We start from the raw sequence: 24,533 nt of genomic DNA on the forward strand, positions 1-24,533 counted from the left end.
TATATACAGAGTTATGGCCCTTTGTTCATTTTTAATACCGAAGTTTGTCCGGAGCATAAGTTCCATGTTATTTCACCTACGTTGACCAAACTTATCATATTTATAAATCTTGGGAAGGCAAAAGCTCTCGTGCTGGTACCGGCATACAAAATATGGCAATTTCTGTTAGCAGAGTATGCGACATGCCCCAGAAATGTGCCATACTGTGTGCAAAGGGTTGTAGCTCTGTAATTTGTGGTGGAAGAAACCTTATTTTCATATACAATGACCAATAAATCCGAGAGATACTCGCATACAGAATTTGGCATTGTTGATGACAGAATATATGAAATATGCCTAAACATTGTAATGATAAACAAATATTTATAAATAGTGGGGCATAATACCTGATAACAGTTCATGACACTAAGACAACCCAAACGGATATAGAGCCCTCTCTAGCTAGAATTAGCCACTCTAAAGTGCTATACAGTGCATAGATATATAATTTCATACAATCAATATAATTAACATATACATTGAATAATACATTAATCATTACAATGTTCAAGGAATTTGCAGGAGCTGCCTTATCAGGCACTAAACTGCTAGTCCTTTTCCACCTGGCTAATATCTCCCTATGTGTATGCCTGCGGATGTTGGAGAGGAATTGTGTTCTGTTGGTAGTGGCTATCGTAGATGACAGAATATACAATATATCATCCAGACAAAACAATACATGGACAGACAAAGAGCAAACCTATAGTCTCTTCTGGCATAATAAATGGGGAACAAAAAGTGAACATTAATCATAGAAATCTAGGACACTCAGCTTGAATTAGGAATTGATCCAGAGCACAGAATCTGTATGCAGACAAAATAACAATCCTCAAAAGTGCCATAAATAGAAATGGTCTCTGGCAGATATCAACTTTATCAATTTTGATCCTTAAAATATTCAAAAAAATAGTAATAATATTTTTACAAGCTAATTTTATTCACAATTTCATTAACAGATTATTTATTGCCCTTTTATACATGTAAATGGAGGAATTAATAAGTGCATGGTTTCAAAATGTCCGACTTCCTGTTTATGATGTTAAAGGACATTTCAGGTGTATAAATGATTATTTTATGTGCAGTCCAACAACCAGTCATACATGTAACTGCAAAATAATGATAATAATACATGTACAATGTATAAAATATACAAATGTAAAATAATAACCAGTAAGGCATCAATATATTTGAAATTTGTTGTTTATTTACAAGCCTGTTAAGAAATAGACAAACTGTATTGAGACAGCAGATGTCAAAATACCTTAAAACTCCATATGACAGTCAATTTCATGCTAACTCCACCTGTATTAAGTGACCACCTGTATTAAGAGACCACCTGTATTAAGAGACCACTTTTAGAATTCTCCATTACAGTAATTTTCATGTTAATTGAATCAATAGATAATGAGACAACAGGCACCTGTTATAAGGAACCACTTAGTGTACCTCCTTAAAGTGGTCTCTGAGTTCAGGTTTCACACTATTTGAATTTTCAGTTGTATATAAATACACAGTAGTTAGAGATGTGTACAGTTGTAAGGTGAAACCTGTGTGACCAAATTGTACATTCAAGGGAGTAGCTGCCTTAACCCTTTCCCCACTGTAGGCCATAATGGACTCATCCAGATCAATGCATGGTAGAGTTTGGTAAAGTTATGTAGTTAAAAAGGTTAAATACGCTAGCTGTATGCAGGTAAATCCAACAAATTTTGAAACAAAACAAAAACAAAACAAAAAACAGTTTATAATACCAGCTTGGCCCACTTTCAAGGCCCTGCCCTAGACCCGCTCTGTTACTAACTTTTTAAAACTTCTATGGGGGAGATTATGTGTGCTCAGAATAAAAAGCATAAATAATATGTGAATATGTACACCCTAAGGAAAAAGTAACACCTTGAAAGAGCATCTTTGGAGCTGTTCTTTCAGATGAAATTGTCAGATTTTAGAAAATAGGAACAGTTAAGCAAATTTACTTGTTAAAAATGCTCAATTTTAGGGTCCAATATCAGGAATCTCCCTCGAAAATAGGGAGAGTTGGCAAGTATGCACTCTTAAATAAATCCACTCAGAACAAGAGGTAGCTTCGCCCCTGACAGCACAAACATATTGTCAATCCATACTGCCAAACTTTATATACTAAACATGTTTACAAAGTGAGAGTTTTTTTTAACAATAATAATAATAATAATAATGCTTTATATATAGAAGGTAGCTCAACTAGTTACAAAACTATTCTCCCTTGAGGCCTTCTCTACAATCTACGGCAATAATATATACGAGTAATAGCATTAAATATGAATATAAATTCAGTTATACTGTAATTAAAAGTCAACATTGCAAAGACTTGAATTACAATTCTAGCATAATTACAGCCAAATATGTTGCTGTAAAATGAGTTAACTTGACACCTATACATGTACACCTTCTATAAGAGATATACAGAATCAATTATACACTTACACATAGAATGAAGACTAGAACAATAGTTCTGGGGCAAGTTAAAGCTATGGTTACAAAACAAAATAATACAAACACAGAGTAATGACAAAATATTTCAAATAGCAAAAAAAAAACATGTTTTGGTGAAATTTTCTTCAACACTAATTCTGTTATGTACATTTATTTCAAAATCTTTGTGGCCAATTCTGTTATGTACTTGCAAGCCTAATTTGGGTTGGTCCTTGATGCAGCTGGTGGTATACCCGAAGGCTCCATACGTGGTAAGGGTGGTCCTGGTGTAGTCCAAGCATTTTCCTAAAATATATAAAACAAGTGATATATTTTAATAGTCTTGGTAGGTTATGTGCCTTTTGGGCATGTATCACTCACCTGTCGCGTTTGTTATCTGAACAAATTGAATTCGCTGTCATCAATATTCCAATTTTGGTAGGCAAGACATGATGAAATGCACACTTACAATGCGGTAAACTTTAGAATTTTTAATGGCACAGATTGCTAAAGTTCAAATTGCAGAATCCAAGAGGACTACCTGGTGCATGTATAAAAAACAAAGGCCACAAGACAGTCGTCTTTAGCTTGAGCAATTTTGCTGCCTGCGATAAACATTTATTTTATATATATAAACTAGAATGAACTTGAAAAAATAAAAAAAGAATAAGGCCCCTGACAATCTTTTCATTCGTTGTGAGAATTGACATCTGAGTCTGGAGAAGAAGATTTTTGAAATATCTTTTAATTTTCCCTGTAGGGCCCCATCCTGGCCCCTGGGGTTGGGGCAGGCATCCCAATTTTAAAATTTGATACCCACTTCCACCAAGGATGGTCCCTACTAAGTTTGGTGGAAACACACAATGCAAAGCTCAGATGACATAAAAAGGGATAACAAACTTGAACTCTCAAAATCCAAGATGGCTGCCTAGGGGCCATCTTGTGTTTTCGATTGGTCCAAAAAGCAAACATGTACAACTTCAGTCCATCTTGAGAAGTAGGCTAAAAAGCAATATTATGTTTGTAAGCTCAGACAGCCCTTTTCAGGCGAGGTAAGTAAAAAAAGAATGAGTTTAGAACTGAACAACAGCATTATGTCTCCTGGTAATTCTGTTGCCTGGCAGTGTCTAGATTACCAAAGTTCCATTGTTTACTGTTCCATCATACATACCATGTTGTCCTTGCCAGCACCATCAGAGCGCCTATAACCATCAACCCTTTCACGGTCTGCTAGTAAATAGAATGAGAAATTTACTTAACTTTCTGTTATACATTTCAAGATTAAGAATTATGAATTGGGATTTAAATTTCAGAAAAAAAATGGTAACTTCTTCAGTAAGAAAAAATTCTATGCTAACCTGAACTACATTTGACATATTTTACATATGTATTCTTCATTTGACATGTTTTACCAGTTAGCATTGTCTATTTTAGACTGAGATATTTTATACGGCAATAAAGTTTTACCTGTTGGACATCGCTCATCTCTGTTGTAACAGCTGCTGTCTACGACAACCTACAATAAAGGACAAGAAATCTTGGTGACTATAGAGTGGCACATAAACCCAGTCGAAACTCGAAACCTTCGATTTTATTGCTAAAAACATATGTAGAACAAATACCACAATAAACAAGATAAATCCGAGCTGTTTAACGTACCTCCTGGAGTTCTTGTACAGAGCTCTGTGCATCTTCTGCTGTAAAATTAATACTGTATTTAATGATACATATTGAATCTCGCCATCCTGATATATGCATTTTTCAGTCCATTTGATAAATAATTAATGAGAAATTAACTTAACTTTCTGTTATACATTTCAAGATTAAGAATTATGAATTGGGATTTAAATTTCAGAAAAAAAATGGTAACTTCTTCAGTAAGAAAAAATTCTATGCTAACGTGAACTACATTTGAAATATTTTACATATGTATTCTTCTTTAAACATGTTTTACCAGTTAGCATTGTCTATTTTAGACTGAGATAAGTATTTTATACCGCAATAAAGTTTTACCTGTTCGACATCGCCCATCTCTGTTGTCACCGCTGTGTACAACAACCTACAATAGAGGACAAGAAATCTCGGTGACCATAGAGTGGCACATAAACCCAGTCGAAACTCGAAACCTTAAATTTTATTGCTAAAAATATATGTAGAACATTGTACAAATACCACAATAAACATGACTGATGGTTTTCCATCAACGCTTATATCACCCAAGAAAAACAGCATGTGTTTTTTCATTTGTATGAAATTTGGAGATCCCGTCCGGAATTTGATTAACTTTCATTTTCCCTATATTCTATACATGCCAGTTCACAGGACAGCATAAACGTTATTATACAAAAACTGCTGATTTAAGCTTTCTGGTCCAATTGCATAGAAGCGTTCCCCAAATATTCACAGAATGCGTGTGGTAGAAATATAACAGTCTGATTTTTGAGTGTTCTCCCCTAGGACAGGGTCGAGGAAAGGGTACATACAGTCAAACTTCAAAGATTCCAATTTCTCGACGTGTCAAACTTATGATAATGTCTGAATGTTTTCCTTATTTAACACAACTGATATTCCACTAACGAATCGAACTATTATGAGCTAAATTTCTTCCTGTTTCGAACTACAATCAAGGTCCGATCGGTAGCAAAACATTCAAAATTTACACACTACATAACGTAATAAAGGAAGAAAAACAATTACCTATAACAGAACATTGAAATGTCTTTAAGTTGTAATACTTAAAGATGCAAACTACAGTGAATAAATGCATGTACATGTAAACATATTTTCCCCATTAAATTCAATCCAATATTTATGAATTTCAAATTAAATCACATTCAGCTTAATGCATCATGGATCTTGGAAGATATTCAAAGTTCAACGTTTGCGAGTCAAAGTTTCAACATTTCAAATTTTCTCCGAAGGTCCAGCAAAGTTTGAAACATCAAAGTTTTAGTGTTCCCTTTGCTGCCCTCTCATGATTATGTACCTATGTAGCTAGATACCACAAAATAGCATTGCATCTAGTGGTAACCCTTATACAAGAGGCCCAAAGGGCCTTAATGCTGACATGAGTTCAAAAAAGACGAAAATGTCTCGGCCAATCAAATAGCACTCAATTGAGTAAAACGCATGAGGTTTGTAATTATTACATCTGCACTGGGTCATTTGGTGCAGTCATTCTTGTGAGAAGAAGTTGAAAATGATTCAGCCAATCAGAGGCCAGGATGTCCATCTTGAATTTTTGGGATCGGCACCAAAAGTAAGAACACTTGTTCTGGACCTCAAATGGAACAATTATACCAAGTAGGAGTCAATTGCTTAAAACATTCTTGAGAATAAGTAAAAAAATGTCCCAGCCAATCAGAGACCAGTCTTGGAATTTCGGATTGGCACGAAAAATAACAACACTTGGTCAGGACATCATAAGGAATAATTGTACCAAGTTTGAAATGAATCACACGAGCTGTCTTGAAGAAGAAGTTTGAAAATGTTTGATTGTTAATGCACGACAGCGACTGTAATAATTAGACCCCAAAAGCAGCCAGGTAAGAAATGGTACCTGGTAACCCAAATTAAACTGCAGCTAGATCAATTGCTGTAAATAAGCAGCTCTAGGATCCACTCCTATGAGGAGACAATCTTTCTCTGTTTTTGGGATTTGCAGCATCAATATGCTATATATACTGTCACAAACAGAGTTTTACCATTGACACAGAGCAAAACCATAAAACAGATATTTGTGACAGTCAAGACGATAATGATCACCATTCCAATTTATATTAGTTATAATTACGGTAAATGGCTGCCAAAAAAAAAAGATTTTTGGTTATTTTTATTTATTTTACAGAGATCTGGGTTGCTCTACTCGGATTAGTTATTAATGTCACGGAGACATCCAAATTGAGGCAGAATAACATTTATCTTTCATGGCCATGCTATTGTATATGACCTTATAATCATTTTCATTAACAATCACCATCTGGGCTTCTTGTTCCAAAGAGAAACAAATTACATGGTTATGGGGTCAAAGTTAGTTTGATTGACCAATCAAATGCTGTGTTACATCTCAAATGAATTGGAATAATAGACAAAGATAAATCCGAGCTGTTTAACGTACCTCCTCCAGTTCTGGTAGAGGGCTTTGTGAATCTTCAGAAGCTGTAAAATTAATACAGTATTTAATGATGCATATTGAATCTCACTATCTTGATATGTGCATTTTCAGTCCATTTGATAAATAATTAATTATCACATATTTGTGAGGTATGGAACATTACATCAAAAATTAAGCTTATAAAAAAAAAAAAAATTTGAGTGAAAGTCTTTGACAGATATATATATATATATACAATGATCAAATATTATAATTGACAAATCACAACAAGAATGTGTTCCAAATATTTTAATAGGTTCAAATAAAAAGATAATAATAACCATAATAAGAAATCCTAACAGAAATAAGTCTAGGCAAAGTATAAAATGTGATATCTCACTTAAACTAGGATTTAGCGCAAGCACAGAATCTGAATATCACAGAACCAGCATGAGAATTGGTTTTGGAATGTTCAGAAAAAGTTCAGTTCCAAATAATGCTGGTTTTGATAGAATATCAAAAGTGTGATGAACAGAATATCAAATGTGTGATGAACAGAATATTAAACTTGATCCTGTTTTCTTTGTGCTTACCAGCAGGAATTCTTCGAGGCTCCCATGGAGGGTGAATAGGTCTACCAAGGTCCTGGCAAAATAAAGGAAAAGTTGTCATACCAAACACATGTAGAAATTAAATTAAATGTAGAAAAACAAATCACATTTTTCTATGCTAATTAATGCATTAATGATTAGAGTGCTAAATTGACATTAAAACTTGAAGTGCCAAAGACAGTTGTATACATATACTAGTAGTTTTAAATATAATATATATATAGTGATTAACTTGCTCCAACCTTTGAATTGGAAGAGTTCAAATGTGTCTTCAGGAGTGAATGAAATAATAGCTGAGTATAAAATGCTGAAAGTAGTTTAGTAAAATATCATTTAACATCGATCCCTGTTATCATTTTTACCTGTAACCAATTCACTGAAACCATGATGATGAGTACCATTAGAAAGCTCTATTTTCCCAGAGAGAAGAAATCATCCATTTACCCCATATTTCTTAAGATAGTCAAACATTGCCTGTGCTCTGGAACCTTTCTGCATCTGTTCTGCTACCTCCATCAATGCTGTTATAACAAATCACTGCATTATAATAGGAACATTGTACAGAGATATTAATAATGACTCAAAAAAGTTGACAGAGTGTTTTTTTTTAATGTAACTATATTTGGTAAGTTATCATCAATAGGTCCAAAGTTGGAAATTAATTCTCATCACATATTGCTTTCACAATTCCAGAAACTTGTAATAACATTTTCTCGTGTGAACGTGTCGTATCCATAGTATGTCTTGATATGTTTTTAATTGAATATGAATTTTAAAACACAGAACAAGTACATGTACATGTAGTCTAATCTGATCATTTGATACCAGTTAAACATATGGTACTTAATAAATACAAACCTATCAGAGGGATCCTTTTGATAGGCATAAACGAGAAAAATGTAAATTATGATTAACTATATATATAATAATTGGTTTAAATAAATATTGTAGGTATTAAATTTTGTTATACATGTTTTGTTTATGCATATATTGTCTGGTGTAAAAGATGGTATAAGGACCTTTAATGAATCTGCATATATTTAATCCAATTACTAAGTAATAATTAATTACAATACAATCTAAATATACCTATTACATATATTTATAGAATGTCTAGGCGTTGAAAAATGGCAGCTCGTCCTCGATACTCCAGGGTTATGCTCACTTTCGCTCTCTGAAACCCTGAATATTTCAAAGCAAAATTGAAGGCACACAGCTAGCTATTTGATTGGTCTCAGGTGAAACACAAGGGGCCCAGAAGGCCTGTATGGCTCACTTGGATTTGTTTAAAGGTTTTACCCCTATTTCTCCTATTTAACCCCACCCCTCTACCACCAGGGGGCCACACCAATCGTTTATACAAAATTGAGTCCTTGGCCAAAGGAAGATTTACCTCTATTTCCCCTATTTGGACCCACCCATCTGCCCACGGGAGGGCACACCCAACATTTGTTCAAAATTAAGTCCCCTTGGCCCAAGGATGCTCCAAACTAAATTAGAATAAAATCCCTTAGAAGGATTGTAAAGGTTTACCTTCATTTCCCCTATAGTGACCCGCTCCTCTGCCCCTAGGGAGGCCACACCCACCGTTTATACAAAATTGAGTCCCCTTGTCCCAAGGATGCTCAAGACCAAATTGGGATAAAAACACTTGATCCCTATGGTGGGAGAAGGATTTTCAACGTATTACCCCTATTTCCCTTATAGTGACCCAGGAGGGTCACACGCACCATTTGAGAGTAATTGAGAGTCCTTGGCCTAAGGATGCACCAGAGTAAATTTAGTCAATATCTTTTAGTCGAATGACAAGAAGGTAGATTGGAAGACTTGAGCTCAGTCATTAAGGCTAATCAGTTTGAGAGTTTATAAGCATGCAGGCCTGTAAATTATAATGTTGAAACCTCTATAACACTGATAATACTTTTAACCGGTGACTATAGGGATGTATGCAGAACTCTGAGAATCTAAGAGATCTCGCAGTTTTGCAAATCCATCATGTTTGGTATAAATTCCACCACACATGTCACAGAAACTTGGACTTTAGTTAGGCTATTATTTACAAGCTCGTAGGGACTGCTCGTATTTGTTGTGTAAAGTCATGATCTACTGAATGGTGGGAAGAATATGAAAACTGCCCATCAATCCTGTTAAACACATCGCTAATGCACAGATACATATTATTGAAGTTATCCTACTTATCATGCTGTATATAGACAGACTGACAATAGCAATGTAATTCAAGCAATCAGCACATACACTTCAGCAGTGACGACAGTGTCAATATTCAAAATTACAACTCAAGTTTGATAGAAAGAGATAACAATAATGACCATGAATGATGAAGATGACATGCTGACACAAAAGGAAGAACAACATGAACAACCTCACATTTAATGTTATTTAGGTTATTTGATAACTCTAATGCAGGGCTTTCCGTAGACCCTAAGAGTATGGTTTTGACTCCCCAAAAGGTTTTCATTGACTCTTGGGTTTGAAACACCTATTTGGTTAAAATTGAGCGAAAATTCTATTTGGCTACTGAACTTGCTAAAGGACAAGGGTCAATTGAAAGCCCTGAAATTAATATTATGTCTGAACAAAATAATTCCCTTTACAAAATGATGATTGCCGAGGTAATATGAGGAAAACTTGTTAAGAAGTTATGATGCAACAGAAATGTGTAAATCATGAGAAACGTAATATTTGTTAAATACAAGAAAGCACCATATTTCTAATTAATGTGATTATAAATTTTCTAACACAACTTTGCTGTTAATCAACTTCTACGTAAATGAAGTAAAAGAGTACAACCTTTAAGTTTAATTTTATCATTTCTGATGGTACTTTTACAATAAAATATTGTTTATGTCATTTTCAACAGATATATTCCATATATTAAACAAATTTTCTGATATGCATTTCGAAGAATTAAATTTTAGAAGGTGGGATAAAAATGTACTGGTACATGTTTACAGAAAACAGAAATGTCAAGGATCAAACTCAGTACCTATCCACTACCATTCCTACATCAATGTTGCTGTTGGGAAATTGCAAATGCTTAGTATCAAAATGAAAGAAAAGTACCTTGCCAAGGAATTAGTAGTTCTACACCAAAAGAAAATCCTTAAATACTGTAGGTTTTAATTTCTATACATAAAGAAGAATATTTCATGTTAAAAACAAATCACTGAAGTGGAACTCTTCTCGGTGTTTATTATTTGTTCAGTGGTACCCTTTACCTTAAAGATCCCTGTATCACTGCACTCTGTTTTTTGTATACACAGTTACCTCCCTTTAATTTCATATTTGGTCAATACTGTGGCACAGCTGGACCAGGCCTGTTCCGCTGACCCGGTACAGTAGCTCAGTTGGTTAGAGTGTAAATTCAGGGTTAGAATCCCAGTCTCATCCTGCTGACTTTTTTACAAACAGAACGCTGTTAATGATGATTTTTTATTTATTTCATCTCTATTTTTTCATAAAAGTTCCAAAAGAAATATGTTTTTCTTTTCCGAAATGTTTTGTCAAAGCTATAGCCATGCTCGTAAAATTGGTTTCCAGTGTATGCAGTTTAAGGTAGTACTAGCGTCACAGGAATCCTTAAATGAAGTTAGAATGACACACATTACTGTAGTCACATGATATAAAAATGTTTACAACACTGCACCACTTTACAACATTATTTCCCGTAGAGTGTCATCCAGGTCTTTGCCAATAGTGACAATAAGGTCTATTGTCATTATTGTGTAATATTGTATGATTAGCCTATTGGTGAGGATAAGGCAGGCATTTGTTTTTGTATTAAAAGTGATAGAAATGTGACGTTAGTTTGTTATTTTATAACGAAAAATATCATATATTTGGTTAAGCAATGTAATATTCCATTGTGACATTTATAAAAATAGACTGTAGAGGGACGGATGGCGATAATCAGGTATAGAAAAATGCAATAATGACCATTGACTGTATGGTCAAAGTTAGATATAGTAGGGTGAAAATTCATGAACATGAAAAGCGTTTCCTAAAAGATATGTTACAACTGATTTTTGGCAATTTCTTAAAATTGAAAAGATAGGAAGCAAGATATGTTCTTTCCATTAAAAAGAACTCGTCTGACATCAATGAATATAATATACTGCAATATGGTCAAGTTCTCAGGATCGAAAAAAATCTGAAATTTCCAAATAAATATCCTTTATAGTGACATACAGGATACTGCAGTAAAACTTACATTTTAGTTAAACAATTTGCAGCTGTCATAATATCTACACAGACAATCATAAACTTTGCCGGTTCCGAAGTGAATTAGTCTTGTATCCACGCATAGAAACCTTTAAAACCTGCCACAGCTTATAACTTATCAAGATGATAATTTGAGAGATGCCAAAACATGATCAGATTGACCAATATATCATAATCTTTGACTATATATATTTGAAATTCATAACAGTAGGGAATGGTACTGCAATAATGCTGAAATTTACCGAAAATCAGTGAAAATCTACCTTTTAGGTATGCTGAATTAATTAAAAAGCAAACACATGAAAATATGAAAAATGACCTACCACGGTACTTATGATCATGCATAGGCCTTTCTTTTTAAAAACTCTTTCCATTCTTTGGAAAAATATCTTTCCATGCTGCAATGTATATTTCAGTGATAGCTGGGACCCATGGGTTACATGATGACTGGTGTACAAAAACAATCAATTGGATAAAGTGTTTTTAGCTAAGAAGGAAACAAACAAAAAAACTAAAGAAAAATACAAAAGATACAAAGTGTTGCTAGATCAATTAAACATACACCACTACAGAGCAGTAATTTTCCTAGTTTTATAAAAAAAATATAACAAAAAGCATTTTCTTAAATGTGTGGTAACAAACTTCAGGCAGACTATGTCTGAAATATGTAGAAAATATTGCATCATGTTTAATAAAATCTACATGTAGCAATGAGAAAAGTCAACTCTCCTTGAGGTTGGCTGTAATTTACTTAGTAATTTGAATTAATTCTGGTATGTTTCAATTAAATACTAGTTATAAAAAAGTTTTTCCAGGGGAGGAGCCTCAGGCCCCCTCCCATACTCTCCCCACTCATCACTTCACTTCTCGCATTGTGCCTGCAACACTCGTCAAACCTCTGCTTACCCAGAAATCATTACCTTACTGTAAATCTTATCGAAATCACTGATAAATCACTTATACAGTCCCCTTAGGATATATATTGTGCACCATGGATATTTACTTACGTGACAAGTAGACTGTTTTGCGCTGTAAGAGATATTATAATGGTCAGATATAAATTCTTTATAACAAATTATGAGAAGTTCTTTTTACACAACCAATAAGATTTTCTATGTGACGTTTCGATGGCTAGTACAATATGTACACTGTCACCTTCATCAGACAAATGACCAGTGAAGCGTATGCACACAAATGTGTACGAGTTGTCCACAAAATCATAACAAATGTTCTCCAGTTTTTTTTAATTTTGTCTAGATAACAAATGTCACGGACACAGATCATTGTGTTTCATATATGGCAAACACAAAGACGGGGACCTGCCCAGAAATATTTAGCACCCTGCCGAAGCTATGAGCACTGAGTTGCATCTTTTAGTTAAACATCAACAAACTCCCTTTATGTGTTCATCACTGATGTTTAATTCAACATTTGTGGATAAAAGAAAACTTTGAACTTTGAAATAGGATATATTACATGGTAAATGAGTGGTGGGCACAGGGAAGATGGTGGTGGGCACAGCACCCAGGATATAAGGCTTGGGTCATACCCTACAAGGGGTTTGAGCCCAGAAACCTAAAGCATTTATTGACCTGGTGAAAGCCATATAAAAGGATGTAAATTCTCTTAAAATGTTACAGAAATGAATAACCAGGTAAAGCACTACATATATGACATAAGAATATGTTATATTATTACATAAAAATATGTTCAAATATTATTAATTCTTAACTCAGAAACATCACATTTATTATAGAAAAGTAATATCTGACATATACATGTACATTTCTTATAACTTCCATTTCCACAAAAAACATCCAATGATGATTATATTGCTCATAAAATTTTCTCTTTAACATAACTTCTAATGTTCTAATTCCTTCAAAATCAGGGCAGCCTACAATCAGCTTTGAATATAGAGGTTAAGTAATTCAATCTAACAGAAAAAAAAAGATTGAATGTCTGCATATACATAAAACATGTACATAAAACATATACATAAAACATGCAGCTTAAGTAGAAAAGTGTGGGAACACTCTACCTTAATTTTACAGATATTTCTTACCTCCTTATGATCAGTCTCCACCATGCGTATGTCAGATGGTGTTGTTGTCACGTTGATAGCCGGAATGCCCTAAAAAGTAATTGTTTCGACAGATAAATGACTTTATTACAACAAAATATTTTCATAAAACTATTATTTAATTAACTTCCAATTAAACAATTTTATTTTTTATTTTTGACTGTTATTCGGTTATATGGGCTATGTTAAGAAGCATGGGTTAACTCCTTTGTTTAAATGTAGTTAACAGACAGGTGGCACTGCAAACCTGTGATGTGGATTACAGTGCAACTTTAGTGCTTCTCTTGCCTCACTATTTTACCAAAGGATGTGCTGCCTGGTTCTTGGTAGATTTCACTTAAATATATACTGTATACCAGGAAATTTAATTTGACTGCAGTTTAATTTTTGACTTTTTCGCTCTCCGTAATGATAATATGTCAGATAGAGCTGTCTAGGATAAGGTAGGGGTGTAAGAAATATCTTTCTCACACACATCACAGGTGTATCAGCACTTTTACCGGTGCGAGATATCCTTGTCTAACCCTAGCATTGAGACGGGGGGATTCCCCTATTCATAACAATGGTATGACATCATGTCAACAATACAATGACGTCACGTCAACAATCCATTAACGTCACTTCAACCCTGAATTTAGCCTGTAACGTTAACATAACAATATGTATATACTACACAATGAGAACAGGGAAAGAGAAAAGAAAATCTCTCACCCCCTTGGGTGTGAAATAGGGAAATATCAATCCTCAGGAAAAGATTCCGAAGTTGCCAAACACTCTGCAAAGCCTCGTGTTTGGCAACTTAAGAATCTTCCCCCTCGGGTTGATATTTCCCTATCTCATCCCCAAGGGGGTTAGAGATTCTATTAAGCTTGCACCCGTTTTCACGTTATGACACAATGGCTCAACAATGGTGCGATGTCACAATTTTGGAGAAAAAATTGATGCCGCAATGCAGAAGAGGCGATGTGATGAAATTAAAACCTTTTTTATGATATATTTACCGTACACGATAGAAACATTCGTCAAAAATCTCGGGGGGAAAATTGATATTTTCAAAATGATAGCCAGTCCAAATGAACTTTCATGATTACTGAGCTTATATACTGGTAGTTGGAATGAGAGAAAAATACTCTTTCATATCCATCGGTGTAGGAAAGGGAAATTCCACCCTCAAGATTTTCAAATTTGGCAAAACCCTCTGGTGGAATTTCCTTATCCTACACCTCTGGGCATGAAAGAGTCTTATAATATGTATAGTACAGGGTATTAGTTAAATGTGAAGGCGAAACTTTTCCGGTATACAGTTATAACCTAGTCCCGCCATCCCACTACACGATCTCACCTTATGTTGTTCATGGTGCTATTTATTACAATGTAATTATTATTGCAATATTGTATTTAAGGATGGTCAGGGATCCTTAAATGCAGTGCAATAGAAGAAAGTATATAGGTAACAACACACAGAGAACAGTACAAACTTACTTCATGTCCGGCAAGTTCTGTACATGTGTATGGCTTAGGTGTAAAAGGCCACCAAATTATATTTCCAAAACACCTGTAAACGTACAACCTGATGAGTGACCGGGCCCTCACGATGATCACCATCACAATCATAATGCTGAAAGTCAAAGAGCACATCACCACAATATCTCTCATAACACAATTACTTATCAAGTTATAATAACATGATACAGATTCTTTCTATGGCCTGTTATACGGAGACATCACATTACACGTTTGTAATAAAACGATCTGTATTACAAAGCTAGGGCGCATAAGTTTTATTACCCAGACTTTGGACAGACGCTCTAACTAAATGAGCTACACCTAATTACTGAGAGTCCACCAGTTTACCTACACCATATGATTCTTGTCAGTTTTTACACAGAAAGTTTCACTCAAATAACTGTAAACACACTTAAACTACGTAACACAGGGGACAAAATGGGAGGGTGGGTTTAAGTGCATTCACACATATGGGTTGTGTCCAAACCCACCTACTCGATAAAACAATTGTGAAGAGGGGAGATATGGCAATTCATCTGAATCTTCTCTTTTTGGTAATTACTCCATTTATGACTCGTAATTTGATTATCATACTTGATTTGATTCTGCGTGCCCACGTACATCATATTCACTGATGCGCTGAACTACGCCCACTTCCAAAAGCCTATATTAGGCACGCTGTAATGATTTAATAGCCACTATTAGATTGACAATTTTTTTTTTTAAACCGTTATTTCTCAAATCTTTTAAAGGTAAAATATAAATCACTTGCTATTTTAGTCTGTTTATACCTTAGAATGTTGATGTAAACCTGCATCTTTTAGTTGACTTGAACACGTGTCTGCTTCCCATAATACAATTCACTGCACTTCCGGTGTCATGCATATAATGTACCTCCTGCTTAAATAGTATCCGGATACCTTTTATGCAGAATAAAACTAATGTTTCAAAATTTTTAATCAAAAACAGTTCAGAAATTGATCAGAAGGTTACAGTTGCATGTTTATCCACCTCTACCCCACCAATCCCCACCCCCGGGGCCAGGAAATTATGTCCAAATAATTTTCAATCACTGGACACAATTAGGTTTGGAGAGTCATATAGAAACATTTAGTTATGTTATAATCATTACCCAACCTCTCTTCAACTCCCCACCCCCCGGATTCTTTTTATACACCTGACGAAAATGTAAACCCCCCCCGGATACTTTTTATACCCTGACCAAAAAGTACCCCCTATGAAAAAAAAAAAAATCTCTTTTTTTTTTATCCAATTGAGTTCAGAACTTGAACAGGACAGTATAGGGGAATATGTATCCACCCCTACCCCACCAATCCCCACCCCTGGGGCCAGGAAATTATGCCAAAATAATTTTCAATCACTGGACACAGTAAGGTTTGGGGAGTCATGAAGAAACATTTACAGTTATATTATAGTCATTACCTAACCTCTCTTTACTTTTTATACCCTTACCAAAAAGTACCCCCCCCCCCCCCATGTTAAAAAATCTTATATTTGAATATTTTTAAAACCAAAACAGTTCAGAAATTAATCAGGATGTTACAGGGGGATACTTATCCACCCCTTCCGCACCGAATCCCCATCCCTGGGGCCAGGAAATTTATGCTGAAACAATTTTCAATCACTTGCAACAATAAGTTTTGGGGGGTCAAGTAGAAACATTTACAGTTATGTTATAGTCATTACCCAACCTCTCTTTAACTGCCCATCCCCCAGATACTTTTTATACACCAGACCAAAATGTACCCCCCGGATACTTTTTATACCCTGACCAAAAAGTACCCCCCTATGAAAATTCTTATATTTGAATATTTTTATTCCAATTGAGTTCAGAATTTAGGGAGTCGTATAGAAACATTTACAGTTATGTTATAGTCATTACCCAACCTCTCTTCATCCCTGAAGACACAACTATTTACAACTCGGGTTTGGATATCCCCTTGAAAAGCATTCACCCAGTGCTTAAAACAAGGGTTGGCAAGCTCGCCAATTTTGTCACCGGAGAAAGAAAAATGCAATGGCAAGACAGGGTTTCAAACCCAGAACCCTCCGAACTCTAGACGGATGCTCTACCAATTGAGCTACCTGGTCGCCGACAATCGACCCAGTCCAGTTCGGCTACACTTATATTTTCCTTTGTTGACGAGTTTTGACTATCCTCAGCTTCCATGGACCCGGACATTTTGTTAACCAGTTATTTTGTCTCACTGATTTCTTTAAAAGCTTTGGGGAGATGCTCTCAGGCTTGTGAAGAATGAGGGGGAACCGATTAAGAGCAGGTTTACTTAGTTTCAGTCGCTTCTGGCTAATTTCTCCTGTAGCAATCCAAATCCGCATAACAATATCCAAAATCACAGTAATTAGTTTGTCCCACTGAGTTCCTGTGTGACTGGATTTGGAGTTTGTCACCTTTATTACAACACTTGTGTGCGAGGTGTTAAGCCATTGGAAATCTGTGTTTAGGATATTGAACCCTAAGATTCCTTGATTCATATTTTAGCACTTGAAAATGCTTTATATAGTCATGCAAAATTACTTATTCACTACACATAGACTACATACAGTAATATTATGATTTTTTAATAAAAGTTTACAGACAACAAAAATTCACTCCACAACACCAGCTCACTTCACTTTCAGTTTGGTGAACTAAAAAGTGTCTACCTATCATGAGGTCATGACTCTAGGACTAAGATTATAAGACATCTGACCTTTGAGCCGATGTGTCAAATCATATAGCCCCTCACACATAAACATGTCTAGGCCTCAAAGTTCACTTAAGTTCTACTCAATGTTTAAACATATTTGGCCCTGCTATGTAATATTGAATTGGGGTTAAGGTCATTTCTTTGAACAAACTTGAAAACTCTTCAACACAACAACATGATTTTGTGAGAGTGGGCATAAAATTATTTCGTAAAACTCTTCTGCCTTCAGGGGTGGTGAGAAGATCAAGCATATAGTCAAGATTGAATCATTATGTCCCAGGGAGATTCCATAGTAAATATAATCCCTTTTGACATGCAGGGAAGTAGCATTCTTATAGAAAATATAAATGTACAAGTAAAGATATGATAGGAAAAGACAAGTTTCCAACTATCAGTACTGGATGTGTTTATACACATTACTATCATAATGTGCCATAATAACAAATACCAGGTAAGGATTGCTCTTCAATTGATCTCTTCCCCTTGATCAGTCTAGTACAGCTGTACACATCTGGCACAGCTCTTGGATTTCAGCAATATACACAATACGCCCCCCGCCGTCCCCAGCAAGATGGCAATCCATTTTCTCAAAATACTGTATACTGGAGTTTGTGCTACAGTTTTATTTGCCTTCTCTGCCCTCTGTAACATTTGTATTGATTTTACCATCGAAGGGCGAACATTTCCAAGTATACAGTATGAAGTGTATGTACATTGAAAGACTGCAAAGTGTAACTTTAATTATGACCTACGAAAGTCAGGTTTCATTTTTCACGAAATTTGTTAACCTGGTCAGTTTCTCTTGGAAGACTGGTCACGGTATATGAGTATCACACCGTTTTTACCCACAGTATGAGGGTACACAAAATGGAAAACTTCTAAAAACAATATAATAATACTTCCTATTTATTTATTGGAACATCAATTATTTAACACTATTTAGCAGTAGTTATCTTAACTTTCATTTTGTGACCCATATTGTTGAGTCGTGTCTGATTGGAAGTTTTAGCTTGAAGGGTACCCAAAGCAGAACACCTTTTAATCACATCAGTCAGCTTATGAAAATAACTGACAGTATTTATAATATTTTCCTTCATTTCATGTATGTTTTGAAGCTTTCTGATAAATTTCCACATTTACATGATGACTACTTTATATATTGTGACAGTTCGTTACCACTCTAAGGCACCTGTTATTTTGTGGGGAACATGATGTCTACTATATATATTGTGACAGGTCGTTACCACTCTAAAGCACCTGTTATTTTGTGGGGAACATGATGTCTACTATATATATTGTGATAGTCTACCACTCTAAAGCACCTGTTATTTTGTGGGGAACATGATGTCTACTATATATATTGTGACAGTTGGTTACCACTCTAAGGCACCTGTTATTTTACGGGGAACATGATGACTACTATATATATTGTGACAGTACTTACCACTATAAAGCACCTGTTATTTTGTGGGGAACATGATGACTACTATATATATTGCGATAGTTGGTTACCACTATAAAGCACCTGCTATTTTGTGGGGAACATGATGTCTACTATATATATTGTGACAGTTGGTTACCACTATAAAGCACCTGTTATTTTGTGGGGAACATGATGTCTACTATATATATTGTGACAGTTGGTTACCACTCTAAAGCACCTGTTATTTTGTGGGGAACATGATGCCTACTATATAAATTGTGATAGTTGGTCACCACTCTAAAGCACCTGTTATTTTGTGGGGAACATGATGACTACTATGTATATTGTGACAGTTGGTTACCACTCTAAAGCCCCTGTTATTTGTGGGGAACATGATGACTACTATATATATTGTGACAGGTCGTTACCACTCTAAAGCACCTGTTATTTTGTGGGGAACATGATGACTACTATGTATATTGTGACAGTTGGTTACCACTCTAAAGCCCCTGTTATTTGTGGGGAACATGATGACTACTATATATATTGTGACAGTTGGTTACCACTCTAAAGCACCTGCTATTTTGTGGGGAATATGATGTCTACTATATATATTGTGATAGTTTGTTACCACTCTAAAGCACCTGTTGTTTTGTGGGGAACATGATGCCTACTTTATATATTGTGACAGTTACTTACCACTCTAAAGCACCTGTTATTTTGTGGGGAACATGATGTCTACTATATATATTGTGACAGTTGGTTACCACTCTAAAGCACCTGCTATTTTGTGGGGAGTGTGATGTCTACTATATATATTGTGATATTTTGTTACCACTCTAAAGCACCTGTTATTTTGTGGGGAACATGATGTATACTATATATATTGTGACAGTGCCTACCACTCTAAATCACCTGTTATTTTGCAGGGAACATGATGCCTACTATATATATTGTGACAGTACTTACCACTCTAAAGCACCTGTTATTTTGCGAGGAACATGAGTTCCACTCATTATTGTGATCACTTCCTCTAAATCAAATTTGATCTGTGATTTTTTTTTTTTTTGTGTATTAGCGCTGTGGTGTTTCTTTTAATCTCAGATGAGCTAACTATATAAATACAGTACAAAATTATATATTAATTAATAACAGACCAAGGAATATAATTATTTCATGTTTTCATTCAGCCAAAAACTTTATTTTACAAACAAAACTCATGTATCACAATTGCAAATACTTCCATCTCTTTCCACACACAAAATATTTTTTCCATTGATATACAATTTACACAATGTCATACTCAGTAGATAGGTTGAAATCTGGCTGTGCTGTAGCTATGGAGCATCAATAAGTGAAGGGAAATTAATTCTGAAATTTGTTGTTTAATACCGGTAGATGGTTCTATGATAATTTGTTGATATTCAGGTTTGTGTGTTGTAGCATTATGGAGACTCTTTACTCGTTTAATCCAAAAAATGATTCACCCTGCATCTCATACTTGTTAGTAATATTGTTACCAACTTATAAAGTACCATTCGAAAAGAAAATTTCGAATCTAAGTATTATAGTAGTGGAGTGGGTTTCTGTTTCAGTTGGACAGACTACCACTCATCGGAAGGTGTCAAGTATACAGATTTTTAGTATTTACAGCAAATTGCTATAGTAAAATATTTCTTAAGTTCGGTTTTCTTAAAAATTAATGATATACAATGTATTTATTTACATATTTGCATAGTCTTCCTATTATATAAGGCGACCAATTTTTCACTTCCTTTTTATATTTCAGCAGAATCCCTACATTTTGACGTTCAAATACCATAGATTCACTTGTATAGAACAGCTGAGCAGTTAACTTTGTCATTTTATACAATTCTTTCGTCAGATCATCGTACCTGGTATTGTATGTACTTTTCAGACGTTTTAAGATTTTACTATGCATTTTTCCCTTCCATGAAAAACTCAATTTTAAATGCTGATGAATATGATATTGATGCTTCACTTTTGAGCAAGGTTACAAAAGATAATGTTTAACCAGTTATATACCCACACACTTCCAGTCTAATGAATGAAGTAATCTTTATCATTTTACTTTCAGGGCCTTAAGAGCTTGACTCCTGATCAATTTCCTGTAATCACCTTCAAGTTAGACACCAACACTTTTAACGAAGAATTTAACAACTCTCTGGTTACTCACAGTTTTCACACAACACAATGCATACACAATACAGATTGCTCTGTATCATTTTTTCGAAACCTTTTTCCGAGATGATTTTGTGTCAATTGTACTTGTTTCCAGCTTTTTAGGATCCTTTTCTGTACACATCCCATGTAATTTCAGCAAAACGTCTAAAGTTGTTAAATTTTTTGTTTTGAATAACACCTTCTGGCCATCAGCTGCAACAAGGAAAAGAAAAAAGATGACAAAAACTTTTGATTGTAGCGAGGCATGTCCTGTGAAACGGGAAATCATAACAAATATTTTGTTTTTGCAAATATCTATAACTCTAGCTTTCTTATGGTGACATAAATAGGAAAGTAACTCCAAACCAGTTTAGCTCTGTCTATTTGAAAGCAATGGGAAAACTAGACAACTTAATTTCCTAATTAGGCATAGGACTTCTTCTTCTTCTTCTTCTTCTTTTTCTTGTTTTTGATAAATGGCGCCTTCAACTTGAAGTTTATGCCAGTGCTTGTTAGGAAGACTGCATTAGCGTGAAGATTAGATATTACAGTGTTGTTTTTTAAGTAGTTTTATGGTGGTTAAGATTAAACTAATACGGTAAAAATATCTGTAAGTTTTGTTCTGTAAGTACATGACTATGGATGGACATAGGTATTCCCGAACAAAGATGGCTGGTTATCATGTTTATCTGACTGGAGTGAGTTAGTTTTCAAGGCACAAAGGTTTACCGAGTGTGTTTCATAGTTTGAAAATTAAGTAACAATTAAGAGCTAGATAAACATGCTTATCAATCATAATGAGTTTTGGGGCCTTTTTCTCCCTCAAAGTTCAGATATTATATCTAGAAAACCTTATGTTTCTCTTGGGAATACCTTGTTCCTGTTGATCGGGGAAACAGTGCAATGAACTATGACATCATCGCAAAGCATTATTACTTGACGTCATAATTAGAAGATTGACAAATGAAATAATGTCAAGGGTGTTACCCACTAGTGGGTAACCAAAAATATTTACGAACTCCTAGCAGGTTTATCCCATGAGTCGAGAGTGAGGAAACCTATAGTGGTTGTGGCAGACATTAAGTTATGAATGTCTGTGAAACTTGGGCCAGATTCATGTACTTATCAGTCTAGCCCGAGTTTCCTCTGGCCCCAACACCAGACTTAGACATTTTGACAGATAGATGCCTGGTGTGGGGCCAGAGTGCACTCCTATATGAAAACGTGGAATTCTCAGACACCATTTGGTATCAGAGAGTTATGAGGTATGGACAACAAAAATCTATTATGACACAGACACAACACATACCTCACATATATATCGATAAATGGATTATTTATTTATCCAAATCCACTCTTATTATCACCAACAGCTGCTAAATTCTGTCAATAGACTCCTCGGTTTTCAATCGTTTAAAATTTCCCACCTGAGCGAACGCCAATTTGTAGTTCATGGGAGTGACCAATCAACAAACTGTACTGATCCGGGCCTAAAACGGAATATATCATTCTTGTTTAGAAAATGTCTGGACCGCGTCTTTTTTATTGATTATTCAATCCCGATACCAAACGGTGTCGGAGAATTCCACGTTTTCATACAGGAGTGTGCTCTGCACCAGCACCAGACATCTATATTTATTATTTTTTCATGTTATTCTCGACAAGAGATTGGCCAGGAGTCTTTCATGTGTCCACCGATAAAAAACGATATTGACTTGGAGCGCGTGATTTTTGTTGAAGGACTGGGTGTTTCTTAAAATAGAATTATGACTTGTCTCCAAACAATGCACCGTCCAACTTCCGAAGCTTTTTTGTTGTGGGTTTTTTTCAGATTGCTTACATTACTGTTTTGTAAAATAATAAAACAATTGTAGCCTTTAACTTCGGTTAATACCTGGATTTATCGACCTGAGAAAAGAAATATTGACCTCGACTGCGTCCTCTGTCAATATATCTTTTCTCGGGTTAATAAATCCAGGTATCGACCCTCAGCCAAAGCCTATAATTGAATAATGGCAAAATGTCTAAGTCTGGTGTTAATTATAGAGCCAGAGAAAACTCAGGCTAATATCAGCTGTTTCAATACTTACTGAAATCTACTTTCATCTCTGGCTCAGACTGATCCGACATGATATCCACCTTGGGTACACAGTTTAAATTGGTTGACAGAATTTTATCTGAATGTAGTGCATAAAGCACTTCCCTGAAACAATATAATAAATACAATTTAATTTTACAGATTTCATTCTCTTTAAAATTGCTTTAAAACACTTTTTTCTATACGGGAACTTTCTGTGAACACAATCGCGGCACCGAAACCGATGACGGCCATAATCAGCAAGTGAAATTTATTTTGTTGACAATTTTTTTTTTTTTATTCAGTTTTTTTTAAAGGCACATACTTGCATGATTGCGACAATTGTTTGTCCGCATTTAGAAGTTTTAGTTGATTTTTTTCTCCTTTAAATAACTAGATTGAACACGCGTTAACAAAGTTATACATGCAGGTAATTTCAACAGTTTTCTACCGATATCAGTACGAAATCACGGTTGCTCTTATATGTTAAGGTTGGTTCGGGCACCGAAGATTACACGAGGATACCAAAGTCGACCTCTAACAGTGATCATCCATTTGCAACACTGTCACCGGCCACAACAGTTTGAGTTATTGTCGTAAATTACCTGATGGCTCTCACGTCTGATGAATATGGATCGAATTTGAATATCATTTTCTTTATTGGCCGGATTTGAAAATTCTTCAAGATCCCTGAAATGGCCCGATTATGCGCCATTTTGAACCGGAAGTTCCTATCATATCAATCTGAGGTACTAAATGCGGCCTAGGTATTCTAGAAAACAACACTCACTAAGATTTGTCCGTAGTGTGCTCAGTAGAACTAGGTAGCAGTGCAGTTGTGCCTATCTACATGTATATTATGTTATTAAAAAGTGATGTAATCGTGACACCTAGAAAATATATTCATGTTTTTTTTAAAGTCTGTGATGATTTTATTGATTACTTCAGAGACTAATCAAATTCCGTGATATTACAAATTGTATTATAGGCCTTTACGTCTCTGATTAATTTATTTTTTATTAATTAAGAATTTGACATAGATCTCTAAATTATTCCAAATTATACACGCTCTACATTACAGCATATCTGATTGGATTA

General features: G+C 35.0%; 2 protein-coding genes across 4 annotated transcripts; both read right to left on the reverse strand.

Moving 5' to 3' along the window:
- Positions 1-33: 33 nt before the first annotated feature.
- Positions 34-15,997, reverse strand: LOC110452173. 3 transcript variants are annotated; one of them, XM_021500538.1, is made up of 12 exons: positions 15,814-15,997; positions 14,999-15,134; positions 13,499-13,567; positions 12,441-12,462; positions 7,636-7,712; positions 7,174-7,225; positions 6,605-6,645; positions 4,501-4,546; positions 4,147-4,181; positions 3,955-4,003; positions 3,659-3,717; positions 34-2,793 (listed from the first exon to the last, which is right to left on the reverse strand). In XM_021500538.1, exons 1-12 carry the CDS (start codon positions 15,837-15,839, stop codon positions 2,704-2,706), a joined length of 702 nt encoding a protein of 233 aa, XP_021356213.1. In that variant the 5' UTR covers positions 15,840-15,997; the 3' UTR covers positions 34-2,703. The 3 variants fall into 3 exon arrangements, with proteins under 3 accessions (XP_021356213.1, XP_021356212.1, XP_021356211.1); XM_021500537.1 differs by having other exon boundaries at positions 3,659-3,714; positions 4,147-4,184; positions 15,814-15,996; XM_021500536.1 differs by having other exon boundaries at positions 4,147-4,184; positions 15,814-15,996.
- Positions 15,998-20,338: 4,341 nt separating this feature from the next.
- LOC110452174 (39S ribosomal protein L53, mitochondrial-like) lies at positions 20,339-24,167 on the reverse strand. The gene is made up of 3 exons (XM_021500539.1): positions 24,041-24,167; positions 23,449-23,561; positions 20,339-21,571 (listed from the first exon to the last, which is right to left on the reverse strand). The coding sequence occupies exons 1-3, from the start codon at positions 24,148-24,150 to the stop codon at positions 21,417-21,419; spliced, it is 378 nt and encodes a 125-aa protein (XP_021356214.1). The 5' UTR covers positions 24,151-24,167; the 3' UTR covers positions 20,339-21,416.
- Between the last annotated feature and the right edge of the window lie 366 nt (positions 24,168-24,533).

Source organism: Mizuhopecten yessoensis, unplaced genomic scaffold, assembly GCF_002113885.1.
Source record: "Mizuhopecten yessoensis strain PY_sf001 unplaced genomic scaffold, ASM211388v2 scaffold6443, whole genome shotgun sequence".
NCBI lineage: Eukaryota > Metazoa > Mollusca > Bivalvia > Pectinida > Pectinidae > Mizuhopecten > Mizuhopecten yessoensis.

Bases quoted from the DNA above. Each gene is read 5' to 3' on its own strand.
- LOC110452173 (XM_021500536.1), bottom strand. From the start codon at position 15,839: ATGCAGGTTTACATCAACATTCTAAG. The intron at 13,568-14,998 runs GTAAGTTTGTAC...ATTACTTTTTAG, and splicing joins CAGAACTTGCCGGACATGAA to GGCATTCCGGCTATCAACGT. The intron at 4,185-4,500 runs GTAAAACTTTAT...TTAATTTTACAG, and splicing joins AGATGGGCGATGTCGAACAG to CAGAAGATGCACAGAGCTCT.
- LOC110452174 (XM_021500539.1), bottom strand. From the start codon at position 24,150: ATGGCGCATAATCGGGCCATTTCAGGGATCTTGAAGAATTTTCAAATC. The intron at 23,562-24,040 runs GTAATTTACGAC...ATATTGTTTCAG, and splicing joins TCAGACGTGAGAGCCATCAG to GGAAGTGCTTTATGCACTAC. The intron at 21,572-23,448 runs GTAAGTATTGAA...TCCTTGTTGCAG, and splicing joins AGAGATGAAAGTAGATTTCA to CTGATGGCCAGAAGGTGTTA.